Source organism: Erythrolamprus reginae, chromosome 1 (genome assembly GCF_031021105.1).
Source record: "Erythrolamprus reginae isolate rEryReg1 chromosome 1, rEryReg1.hap1, whole genome shotgun sequence".
NCBI lineage: Eukaryota > Metazoa > Chordata > Lepidosauria > Squamata > Dipsadidae > Erythrolamprus > Erythrolamprus reginae.
In genome coordinates this window covers 191,176,502-191,189,427 of record NC_091950.1, presented here as the reverse complement: position 1 = coordinate 191,189,427, position 12,926 = coordinate 191,176,502, and the positions used below count along the sequence as shown (strand labels likewise).

Genomic DNA, 12,926 nt, shown 5'->3' with positions numbered 1-12,926 from the left:
CTGAGTCATGATATCATCATGCAAGTGACATAAATTATGCAATTGACCTAATTCAAGCATGTGTAATGTGACATCTACTGTAGGCTGCCTTAATGCTCCTGAGTTCTTAAGAGAGTGGATAAGAAATGAAGATACAAACTTTGAAACTTAAAACAATCCGAGCTTACATTTCTGGACTGTTAACAGGGATTGAAATCACTGAGAACTGGGACATGAAATGTTTAGGTCTCGATTCTCGGCCGAAACGTGGCCTCCAGGAAGGACGTCTTCGTGACGTCAAAGCTCCGCCCATGGAATTTCCTATTGGGATTCCCCACCTCCTTTCCAGCCTCCAGATCGGCTGAAAACGCCACCGCCAATCGCAAAAATGGCACTCCACCGAGCGGCGCCACCCAGCTGTCACCTTCTGAAACAGCTGGGCGCTTCTCAGCGGCCTCCGGAACTCGAACCCGAACTTCCAGGTTCGGCATTCGGGAGAACACCGAGAAGCCCCCCGGCTGTTTCAGAAGGTGACAGCCGGACGGCAGCGCTTCTCGGTGGCCTACTGAACCCGAAGCCGAAAAGTTCAGGTTCGGGTTCAGGAGAACGCCGAGAAGCCCCCCGGCTGTTTTAAAAGGTGACAGCCGGGCGGTGGCGCCCAGCGGAGCGACATTTTGCGATCTGTGGTGGGTTTGTAAACCGAAAAAAGTTCGTAAGAGGCAAAAAATTTCCGAACCCTGGGTTCGTATCACGAGGGGTTCATATCACAAAATACCACTGTATTGTTTTTAAGTGCCTTCCTATTTCTATGACTATTAATGTGTCATGGCCCCATTGGAGACCAGTTTGGAAGAGGAGAAGTTGGAACTGGGATAGTCTGATGGGCATGGCACATCTCCGTTTGGAGAGGCCAGAGGCTGAGGACAATGCTGGCATGGGGGGGGGGGGGGTGGACCGGACAGAGAGCTGCCTGTCCTCACAGAAACAGGAAAGGATTGGTTGTTGACATTCAATTTATTCAATTCAATTTATTAGACTTGTATGCCGCCCCTCTCTGAGAACCCTGAGCGTAATTCAGTGATGCTGGGAACAGCTGCCTCCCCCACTTGATCCAACATCACGGAGGGCAAGAGTGTAGGCAAACCCAGAGAAAGGCCGCAAGGCTACACAAGAGGAGATTGCCCCACCCCTCCTCGCAAGGAAAACCTGGAGTGGAGTAATTTAAGAGGCGGAAAAATATGGTAATTATTTCAGTGTGTGGAGCAATGGAGCTTTTTTTTGGGGTGGTGGTGGTGAAACTCGGGTGATCCAGTGCACTGACTTACTTTCATCACTTCCTCTGATGGGCTGGCGTTTTTGTGTTCTTTCATCACTCATGTTAAAGTGCTGCAAAAGGACTTTGTGCTGCAGGACGGCAAAAAAAAAAAAAAACACTTCATAATCACAGATACAAGAGAAAAGTAATTTATGATCTACTATTAAGGCAGTCGAATTAAAAAGAGTCAAAAACTGCAAAGTTAATTATGTATTTTGAAAATATTTCACAGTATCCACCTGATATTATGATTTGGGAGACCTGAATCTGCAAGCACTACCTTTTCTAAATTTTTAACAGATAGCATCTTAACATCTGAATATAAAGCCAGTTTTTGACTGCAGGCAAATGTCTTACCTGAAACGTATATTGGTATATGGCCGAGAATTAATAAGGGAAACATGGTAGTATGCAGTAGTGGGTTCTAAAACCCTTCACTACCGGTTCGGACACACATGTGCATAAACTGCGCATGCACAAAAGCGTTCCGGGCAGTTTGGCAGAGCTTCCTACCATCAGTGCTACTAATTATAAGAACAGGGCAGAACAGGGAGCAACTCATTGCTGGTAGTATGTAATACAGAATATTTGTAAATAATTTATTTTTGTGATATACATATCCAATATATTTACCTTTTTCTGAGGTCCTTTAGCTTCTTCTGATCTATCAAATGCAAACGAAACAATATGTACTGTATGCTAAGTTAATTAACAAAAGTACAAATGCAAATGAAGAGTTTTTAAAATAAATTGATATTTTAGAGATGTTATCATAAATACTTTTAGACTCTTAAGCAATTGAGCTTTTAATCCTAGTCTGGTAACCATATTTGTTAGACTTAGATTTTATTATTCCAACCCAGCTTGTTTGTTTATGAGTACATCGAGCTGTTTCCATATTTAAAGCAATACGTTAACAAATATGGCAAATTAACCCTATTCCTCCTATAAATACAATGTCTACTAAAAACAAAAGTGTATGATATATGCTGTTCCATTATTTGTAATGGTGAATATCCAGGAAATATTCAGTAGAAGGCATGAACCATAGGCTTTTTGAAACAAAGTGCATATCACTCAACATTTACAACACCCAAAGCTATTGGGACCATGCTTTGCTTTACATGACCACCTCGAGGTTCGACTACTGTAACACTCTCTACATGGGGCTACCTTTGAAGAGTGTTCGGAAACTTCAGATTGTGCAGAATGCAGCTGCGAGAGCTATCATGGGCTTCCCTAGGTATGCCCATGTCACACCAACACTCCGCAGTCTGCATTGGTTGCCGATCAGTTTCCGGACACAATTCAAAGTGTTGGTTATGACCTATAAAGCCCTTCATGGCATAGGACCAGAATATCTCCGGGACCGCCTTCTGCCGCACAAATCCCAGCGACCGATTAGGTCCCACAGAGTCGGCCTTCTCCGGGTCCCGTCGACTAAACAATGTCATCTGGCGGGACCCAGGGGAAGAGCCTTCTCTGTGGTGGCCCCGACCCTCTGGAACTAGCTTCCCCCGGAGATTAGGATTGCCCCCACCCTCCTTGCCTTTCATAAACTCCTTAAAACCCACATTGAGATGTCTCCCCCTGGCCTTTATATTTTATGTATGGTATGTTTGTGTGTATGTCTTGTTTTTAAATAAGAGGTTTTTAGATTTTTTTAAGTATTAGATTTGTTATTAGATTTGTTATTGTACATTGTTTTTATTATTGCTGTGAGCCGCCTCGAGTCTACGGGGAGGGGTGGCATACAAATCTAATAAATAAATAAATAAATAAATAAATAAATAAATAAATAAATAAATGAATGAATGAATGAATGAATGAATGAATAAAAAATAAATAAAAAATAATAATAATAATAAATAATAATAATAATAATAATAATAATAATAATAACTGTCCTGGCTGGGCCTGTTGAATAACAGAATAGCAGAATTGGAAGGGACCTTGGAGGCCTTCTACTCTAACCCCTCTGTGCAGGCAGACCTTATGTCATTCTGAACAAATGGCTGTACAAACTCTTCTTAAAAGAGCCTCAAGAGATGGAGAGATGGAAGAAAGCCATTCCAGTGGTTTATTGTTCTCACTGTCAAGAAATCTATCCTTAGTTCTAGGGAACTCAACTAGTTTCCATCCACTGCTTCTTGTCCTGCCTTCAGCTGTTTTGGAGAATGGGTTGACCCGGTGCCTAGAGTCTATGAGGGATTGGATGGATCAAAACAAGCTCAGGTTAGATCCTTGCACAATGAACTTGCTCTTTTGCTTGATTCTGATTCCAAGACTGAGAAGCACGCTCACCTGAAGAAGCAAATGCCACAAACAGTTAAAGTCCATGGCTGGAGTACCTTTTACTTTAGCTGATGCATCCATTTTTGTGTGTCCCCTCACCCCAACAGCAGGAACTCTGCCCTCCTCCACTCACAGTTAGACTATTGCACTGCACTCTACATGAAGCGGCTCTTGAAAACAACCTAAAAACTTCAACTGTGGCATATGCCACATATACTACCAGAATTTTTTGCTGAAGACTGGTCTAACAATGATAATGATTTAGATCAGTTCTAAACCTCTTTACTACCGGTATCAGTTCACGTGCATACACAGAAGTGTCCTGGGTGGGTGGGTGGAGCCTTCTGTTGCTGGCACTACCAGTTCTAAGAATCAGTCTGAACCGTGAGCAACTCACTGCTGGTTTAGATCTAATGCTAGACATTGACAGACATCAGTTTGGAGCAATGAGCTTCATCTGATACTTACATTTGTTTCATAGTCTTCTCTAGCTCTGGGAGTTGCTCTTTGAGTACTGTAATTACCCTTGCATCATCCGTTACGGATACATAAAATTCCTGTTAAATGATAAAAACACTCTTCAAATGGCATAAAAAGTCTAGCTGATTTGTCAAAATCTGTACCGGAGCTATGTTGATTTCAAATAAGGATACTTATATACATAATAAATAGTATTAGTTGTAATATTTTACTCCAAATATTTAGATGTGGATGCTCTAAAAGATTAATATCTCTCTCTCATTACCATACTGAAAATTGTGGTGTGTTTCTGATTATATTTTAATTTATTTATTTTAGGTTCCTTTCATCTTTTGCTATCAACCGTATTTTTCAGAGTATAAGATGCACCTTTCTCCCCCAAAAGAGGCTGATAATTTGGATGCGCCTTGTACTCTGAATGTAGCTTTTTTTTCAGCCCTAACTAGGTGCTAACGATCTTCTCAGCTCTTACCTTGCAAGCTCTTTCCTTGTTACTCTCTGCTAAGAATGTGTTCCAAGCCCTACGTCTTTGCAGGTTTTTCCCCCCATTGGTTTAATTTGCTCCCAATAAGTTTCTTTCCAACCCTAACCAGGTGCTAACAATGTTCCCAGCTCTCACCGGCTTGCAAGCTCTTTCATTGTTACTCTCTGCTAAGAATGTGTTCCAAGCCCTAAGTCTTTGCAGGTTTTTTTTTCATTGCTCTACTTGCGACAAATGTTTCTTTCCAGGTGCTAATGATGTTCCTAGCTCTTACTGGCTTGCAAGCTCTTTCATTGTTACTCTCTGCAAAGAATGTTATCCAAGCCCTAAGTCTTTGCAGGTTTTTTTTTCATTGCTCTACTTGCGACAAATGTTTCTTTCCAGGTGCTAATGATGTTCCTAGCTCTTACTGGCTTGCAAGCTCTTTCATTGTTACTCTCTCTGAATAAGGTTTCTTTTAAAAGCCCTAACCACGAAATAAAATAATGTACTTAAACTGACCAAACTAAGGTCTCTAGCCAGATGAATATCTGGTAAGCAGATTCTTTTCCCTATTTTCCTCCCAAAAAACTAAGATGCATTTATACTCCGAAAAATACAGTATCTCAACTGCTTGTTTTTCCTTCAAAGAAACGCAGTGTTTCAATTCAGTTTTATTAAACAAAAGAAAAATAATGTTATTACCAACAGTAATAAAATAGCTTTTCAATGTTTTCATCATTTGATGTTCAAAAGGAACATTGAGATTAGCCATGCCAAGTAGCACAGCGACCAACTCAGGGATTATAAAAAGTGAATCCCATTATTTTTACAAAGTTTTATTATTAATGGACCATCCCCCAAAATTATGTGGAGGGGACACCCATAGATGACATTTTTTTCACGAAAGCCTGAAATATCACCATGGGTCCTTTTCGTAAGACTGAAAACAGGCTTTGCCATGTTACAATAATAATATTCAGAGAGACAACGGTTGTTGTAAATAATGGGCCTTACCTCCAGAAACGCCACTGCTGCTTCCTCTTCCGGCAAAGCATCACCATAAAAAGCAGCCCACAGTAGAACTAAACGGACAGCACGCCTTTTATTATTCAGCGCATAATCCAGTTTTTCTTGCTCTGTGCCTTGAGAAGGCTGGGCATGGTAAGTGCTGGGATGTCAAGGCAAACAGTCATTTCGACATTCTCCATCACTATCACTCCTCTGAATTCCCTATCCCTTCCTCATCACTGTGGACTTCCTGGAAATTGACTTTTTTAGGCAGTCCAGCGGCCAGTCCAGCAAGGCTTTCAGGTTCAGATTTTTTAAAAAACAGATTAATAGAGTTGGAAAGGGATCTTACATGTTATCTGACATCAACACAATTGAGAGAGTCCAGAAATATTTCACAAGAAGAGTCCTTCACTCCTCTTCTCACAACAAAATACCTTACTCTGCCAGACTTGAAATTCTTGGTTTAGACAACTTACAACTCCGCCGTCTCCATTCCGATTTAATTATAGTTCATAAAATCATATACCAAAATGTCCTACCTGTTAACGACTATTTCACCTTCAACTGCAACAACACACAAGCATTTAAACTAAATGTCAACCGCTCTAAACTAGACTGTAAAAAATACAACTTCAGCAACAGAGTAATCAACGCCTGGAATGCACTACCTGATTCTGTGGTTTCTACTCCTAACCGCAAAACCTTTAACCTTAGACTATCTACAATTGACCTCTCCCCCTTTCTAAGAGGTCTGTAAGGGGCGTACATAAGTGCACCACTATGCCTACCATCCCTGTCCTATTGTCTTTTTTTGTTACTTTTTATCATTACTTGTCTAATGTTTTATTTGTACAAATTACCACTCTATAATTTTTTGACTAAATAAATAAATTTAAAAATAAAAAAATAAAAATAAATAAATCTAGTCTAACTCCCTGCCCAGCAGGAGACTCTACATTTGCCTCTACCTAGGGTCAAACTCACAGCCTCCTGATTGTGAGGTATATTATGTTATTTATTTGTGTGTGTATTTGTTTGCTTTGATTATTATGTTATTATGTTTGTTTATTTGATATTTGTATAAAGATAAGATGTTATGGTATATGTATTGATGTATATATGTGGAGAGTGAAAAAAATACCCAAAAAAAGTTCAAAATCGTATTTCATGAGTTTCCAATTTAAAAGATTATCGTGACACTTGATCATTTGACATGAATAGCAGGAAAAGAAAGCACAAGTGAACCCAAATGATTTCCCAATAAAACAGGATGGCTTGCATTAAATGTGAACAGAGTGGATTTTTCTTTGCACCATAAAAGTAATGGAGCATGTAGTTTTCCCATACACTAAGCCTTGGTTAAATTCTCAGAAAGTGAAACACTAGGGGATGGGAATAATAGCTGTGCTTTTATCTCAAGGCAAAAATTGAGTTTTTATACTTTGTTGTAAGCTGCCCTGAGTCCTTTAGGATTGGGTGGCATAGAAGTCAAACAAACAAACAATGATAAAGACGTAAGAAGAAAACAGGTTAAGATACTACATTATTTCTTTTGCTCTGTATAATTATACCATACATTTCTAAAGTCCCATTTTAACAGTAGTAGTGCTTGCGATTTGCACTATTTGCACAACCCAATATAAAGTTTCTGAATCAGCAAAGAAAACAGATTGATCCAGCAGATCAATCCCATGGAAGATTTTTTTTCCCTATCACAAATGTCACCATAATGGACCAATGGACCTTCTTAGATCCATTAGCCAGTTTAGCAAAGGAAGTACCGCACTACTAAGATTAGGTGCATTGATTCATTTCCAATCTATTCACTCAATTCCATATGCTTTTACCACAACAAATCACTCTAATCCCACTTCTTTTAAGAGTTATTGTTTGTTTTAGCATTTCATTTTCATCCTCTTTCTCTTCTCTCTCTCTTCCTAAATTGAACCAATGCTTTATTTAAATTGTGCTTACTTTTTTTTTCTTTTGCATCTTATAATTTCAATTTATTTGTTTTTAAAACTATATTATAGACAGTGTATATTGCTGAGAGAGTTTATTTGGTGTTTCACTCTGTATTTCCACAACAATAAAAGGATTTTTTATTTATTTTATTTTATTCATTTTGTCCAATACACAAATACATAGGAAGAAAAAAGGACATGCGGTAATATATATAAGGGTAAAAGTGAACTTAGAGGAGAGGATATATGAAAGGAGGAGAATATATATGATAGGTAAAAGAGAGGAAAGACAATTGGACAGGGGACGAAAGGCACTCCAGTACACTTATGTACGCCCCTTAGGAACCTGGAGAGGTCAATTGTGGAGAGTCTAAGGGAGAAATGTTGGGGGTTAGGGATTGACACAATTGAATCTGGTAATGAGTTCCACGCTTCGATAACTTTGTGAAGAGTGTAGTTTGTCTCAACGAACCAGTTTTGTGATTTGCTTCCCGCCATCTCATGAAAGATAGCAGTATGTGAAGGCACTTACGTTTTTGTGGGTAAGGTAAATCAGAACTGTTCTTAGATATTATGAAGAGCGAAGCAGCCAAAGGCCTGATCTGGTGATAGTAGAGTGGAACTTTAAATACTGCTCGATTTTGTGCTGCTTCCTCTCACAGAAGAAAATCTACCTAAGACAGGCAAGCAGTATTCTTTTCAATTAACAGAATATGAACCATTTTGTTCTATGTAGCTCTCTTCCTTACAGAAAACCAGCTAGTGCATCTCTACACAAAGACTCATGCCTGCCTCAATCCTCTCTTCATGAAATCTTTACTTCTGTTTCATTATCAAATCATCAACCAAGCATCAGGCATAATCAAATGGAAGACTAAGTAATAAGCCAGGATTCAATTAGCTTGAATACTAAAAATCTGCTTAGTCCTACCTCAGTGTTTTTCAACCAGGGTTCTGCAGAACCCAAGGATTCCACAAGGGGCAGCCAGGGGTTCCACGACTTAATAAGGCCAGGTCCCACCTTCAATCCCTCCTGCTTCTGCAGCGGGGCAGCCTCTTTCTCCATCTCGTTTCTGGCAGATCAATCATGCTCAGCAGCAGCAGCCACCAAGCAGGAGGAGTGGCAGTGGAGGCAGCGTTGGTGCCGACAGCAGCAGCAGCGCCCTCTAGCCCCTCGCTGCAGCAGCGGGGCCAAAGCACGGGCTGCAGTGGCAGGAGGAGGAGGAGGAAGAGGAGGAGGCAGGAGCGGTTGCCTCTCCAACATCTCCGATGCGGAGCTTCCCAGTCCAGGGCCAAGGCGCGCCAGGCGGCTGAAGGTTATCTCCTGCTCCTCCGCACACCTCCTTCCCATGCATGCATATACGCTGCTGCGCTCGGCCAAGCGGCTAACTCGTTATGTCCCTTTTTCCTGCGCAGGGCACAGTAAGAGAGCGTGTCCTACTACTCCCCTCACGGTCGGGGCCTGAGAGGGCAGGAGGAGGGGAAGGCGGAACAGAAGGCATCTGCTCCACTTTGCCTTCACTCTGACCCTCCCACCGGCCCCCACAGCTGCCAAAAAATGGGGAGGGAAAGCGGGTGGAATGCAGCGAACAGCCTCCGCCTATTGCCCTGCTCAGTCCCAGCACTCCCGGCGAGGGTACATGGCACAGTCTCTCTCTCTCTCTCTCGCTCTCTCTCTCAGCTACTCAACAGCCACGGACCCCCACGCGGTAGCAGCACTTCCTGATTCTGCCTCCACCCTCTAAGGCTGCATTACTATTACTATTAGTCTTCTTATCATTCCTATCACCGATCACTTATGACTATGACTGTAACTTGTTGCTTGTATCCTTATGATTCATATTGATTGTTTCTTGATTGCTTATTTGACCCCAATGACAATCATTAAGTGTTGTACTTCATGATTCTTGACAAATGTATCTTTTTTTATGTACACTGAGAGCATATGCACCAAAGGCAAATTCCTTGTGTGTCCAATCACACTTGGCCAATAAAGAATTATATTGCAGCTTCAGGATGTACAGCTTAATGCAGTGTTTTTCAACCAGGGTTCCGCCAGAAATCTGATGACACCAAAGGGTTCCTCTGAAGAAAAAAGTTTGAAAAACACTGTCCTACCTTGTTAGGATACATAAGGATAGTTAGATTTGACAGTCAGGCAGTTAGACAGCAACAGATATTCACAGAACAAGACTACAAGGTGAAACTAATAGCCTAGATTATCCTCCGCAAATGACAGTTCTGTCAAGCAAGAAGACATGGTGAAAGCAATTCTTAAAATAAATTGTTTTCTTTACATCAAAACCTGAAGGCCTTTATAGTACAGTCTCCAATATAAGTCAAAAACTTAAAGTTCCTCACCAGGAAATATTATTATTATTTTCTTCTTCAAGATACAGCCTTGTGTACACGGAATAATTAAGGGGGTGTTTTATGAAAACATTGATTAAATCCTCAGCCACCATTTCCTTGCAGTTAAAATGAATGAAGGATGGAAGGAAGGAAGACAGAGGGAGAGAAAGAAAGAAAGGAGGGGAGGGAAGTAACCAGAAAGGAAGGAAAAACAGGAAGGGAAGGAAGGAAGACAGAGGGAGAGAGAGAAAGAAAGGAGAGGAGGAAGGAAAGGAAAGAAAGGAAAGCGAAAGAAATGAAGGAAGAATGGGAAGGGGAAAGAAGGAAGGAAGGGAGGAAGGAAGGAAGGAAGGAAGGAACGGCAGAATAAGAGAATAACAGTTGGAAGGGACCTTGGACCATTTCCTTGCAGTTAAAATGAAGCATTGGAAAGGGCTACTGAAGTTTGACAGCTGAGATTTGGAGCACTTAATGTAATCTGAAAAATACTGAATCAAGATCAGAACTTAACAAGTTTTGTTTTGTTTTTAGTAAGAGAAACCAGGGAAGAAGTTTGACAGTGCAGGCATTGGTCCTGATAGCCTTTCAAAATCAAATAAGATTTTACTGAGTTTCTCCTGCCTTCCCATGCCGCTTCTTCTTAGCAAGCCTTGTAATTATTCAATATCCTTTTACCTGCTGATTAGGTGACTCACCACAGGCACTGGCAATTTCTTTTCCATTTTTCCATTGCTCATCTACTTATTTGTAATTCTGCTAATAATTCCTCCCATGCAAAATTCTATGGTAGGAAAAGGTGGAGCCCTCCCTTCCTAAATCCCATGCTGCATATCTATCAGAATAATAGTGTTATGTATAAATAATATTCTAGAGAGGCTATAATTTCTAAGGTATTAATCAACAATGATGTTGTGACTGAATACTGATTTCATATTTTGAGCTTTAAGAACTGTTACTAACTATGCAGTCTGTTCTGCCCCCCTTTATAATCACTGATTTATTTCCTTTCAGATGCTTAAACCCAACCTCATTGTTCATTTTGGGAGAAGGGAAACACAGAGATTCATGAAAAATGTTAATAATACAGCACTGATAATAATACTCAGCACTTATGTGAAAGTATGCAAAGCTTCACAGATATCTGGATGTTCTGATCCCTATTAATGACTCTGTAAATAGGGTCAATATTACCTATCATTTTAATTGTAAACTCAGTTGGGGAAAACTAATAAAAATGAAGTTAAAATAGCAGATCTTTACGTTTTGGCAGAAAAAGGATTTTATTCAGTCTACACTGGAATACACTTTACTGTATAAAGTGAGTTGGAATGCACTTAAATAGGATCCCTCATTTTGGTTATTAAAATTTATCAATTTAAAAAAATATATTATTTGCTTATTATGGTAGCAGAACAGTACCCAATCCAAGCTCACTTATGATTATATACGCTGAAATAAAAATGTGATGACAGGTAGGAAAAGAATATACTTGTATTATTTTAAATGATAAAGAAATTGACTTTCCAGTAGAAAAAAATGAATACACTGGAGTAGAGTTAGAGTTGGAGAAGAAGCAAAGAATTACAAGACACTGCAAAATGGTTTGAAGAATCCTTGGGTTTATAAGCTACAGATAATCCTTGATTACAGCCATTTGTTTAACAACCATTCAAAATTACAGATGAAGGCAAATAAATGTGTCCCAGGGTAATGTTGTGGGATCCAATCTGAGTCGGTCACCAGGACAAGAGGTTTAGTCTTCTGAGCTTTCAGACTCATGATGAAGCCCACCCTGAGGGAATTTATCTCTCACTAGAATGTGTGTCCTGGTAAGAGGGCACATTCTCTCCCTCACACATTCTGGTGAGGTGAGAGAGAAGTTCCCTGAGGATGGGCTTCATCATGAGTCCAAAATCTCAGAAGACTAAACCTCTAGTCCTAGTGGCTGACCCAGACTGGATCCCATTCAAAGGTAGGATGGTGCTGAAAAAAATGACTTAGTGTATCTGTGCTGATAGTCTAAAGAAATTTTCCGACCCTGGGGGTCGGGACTCCTTTGGGGGTTGAACGGACGTTTCACAGGAGTCACCTAAGACCATGGAGAAAGACAAATTTTCTATGGTGCTAGGAACTAAAGCTTCTATTCTGGTGGAACAAAACATATTTGTGCAATCAGGCATTTACAGTGGGGGTGTCCCTCTGACCTTTCTGCCAATCAGCATAAAGCACTGTTGGAAGAATTGGTGCCAGATTTATGGTTGGGGGTCACCACAACACGAGGAACTGTATTAAGGGGTCGTGGCATTAGAAAGGTTGATGATTACTGGTCCAAAGGGATATTTAGCTCAGTTTAAGAGCTGTTTCTTTAAGATTGCATTAGGGGATGTAGTAGCAGACTGCACTCTGGGCAATGTAGTTCATGATATGTGACCTCATCTGTGTGTTCTTATTGGCCATTGAGCTATACCTAGGCAGCCAGGTAATTCTGCCGTGCTCTCCAACAGCCATTTTAAAGTCTTACAAAGGACCGTGCAACAGCCTGCAGATAAGAGAAATGAATATCTTTTTACCTACCTGTAATGGGACAGATTATGGACATAAGACCTGAGCAATTTTATATCTTAGTAACTACGATTTGGAGAAACCAGACAATAAATTTTTTACCCAGAGTAAAACATGTGTGGAGTTTTTCTAACTGAGAAAAGCACTAAGCACTAAGTTTGGATCAGAACAGTGACTGTGGTGTATATGACTTTAAAAAAGGATATTGAGCCATCAAAGCTGGACAAAGTTGATTATTTGGCATGAATACACAATGCATTGTAACAAAATCATTCACACCTGCATCTGTGAAAATAAAATCAGGAGCAGAAGCAAAACAAATTAAAACAGCACAAAACAACAGTCATATTTTTCGATAATTGGATATTATCATATAATATCAAAATTTGACACTATAAAGATAGGACCTGGGGCCTTTAACTTTGCCTGGACACCCTAGTGTCCCTGTGTCAGAATGCCTCTGCTGGTAATCAAGCCAGCACAGGAATAGTCATCAAAGCTGAAA

At 40.3% G+C, this 12,926-nt stretch overlaps 1 protein-coding gene across 1 annotated transcript in view; it reads right to left on the bottom strand.

Moving 5' to 3' along the window:
• RAPGEF4 (Rap guanine nucleotide exchange factor 4) overlaps window positions 1-12,926 on the bottom strand; it is a 95,587-nt gene that overhangs the window by 34,570 nt on the left and 48,091 nt on the right. The window contains exons 12-16 of the mRNA XM_070731767.1: window positions 12,628-12,706; window positions 5,547-5,697; window positions 4,058-4,146; window positions 1,928-1,958; window positions 1,305-1,383 (exon numbers count right to left, since the gene is read on the bottom strand). Of these exons, the coding sequence (XP_070587868.1) occupies window positions 1,305-1,383; window positions 1,928-1,958; window positions 4,058-4,146; window positions 5,547-5,697; window positions 12,628-12,706 (429 nt within the window). The remainder of the gene's footprint in view (window positions 1-1,304; window positions 1,384-1,927; window positions 1,959-4,057; window positions 4,147-5,546; window positions 5,698-12,627; window positions 12,707-12,926) is intronic.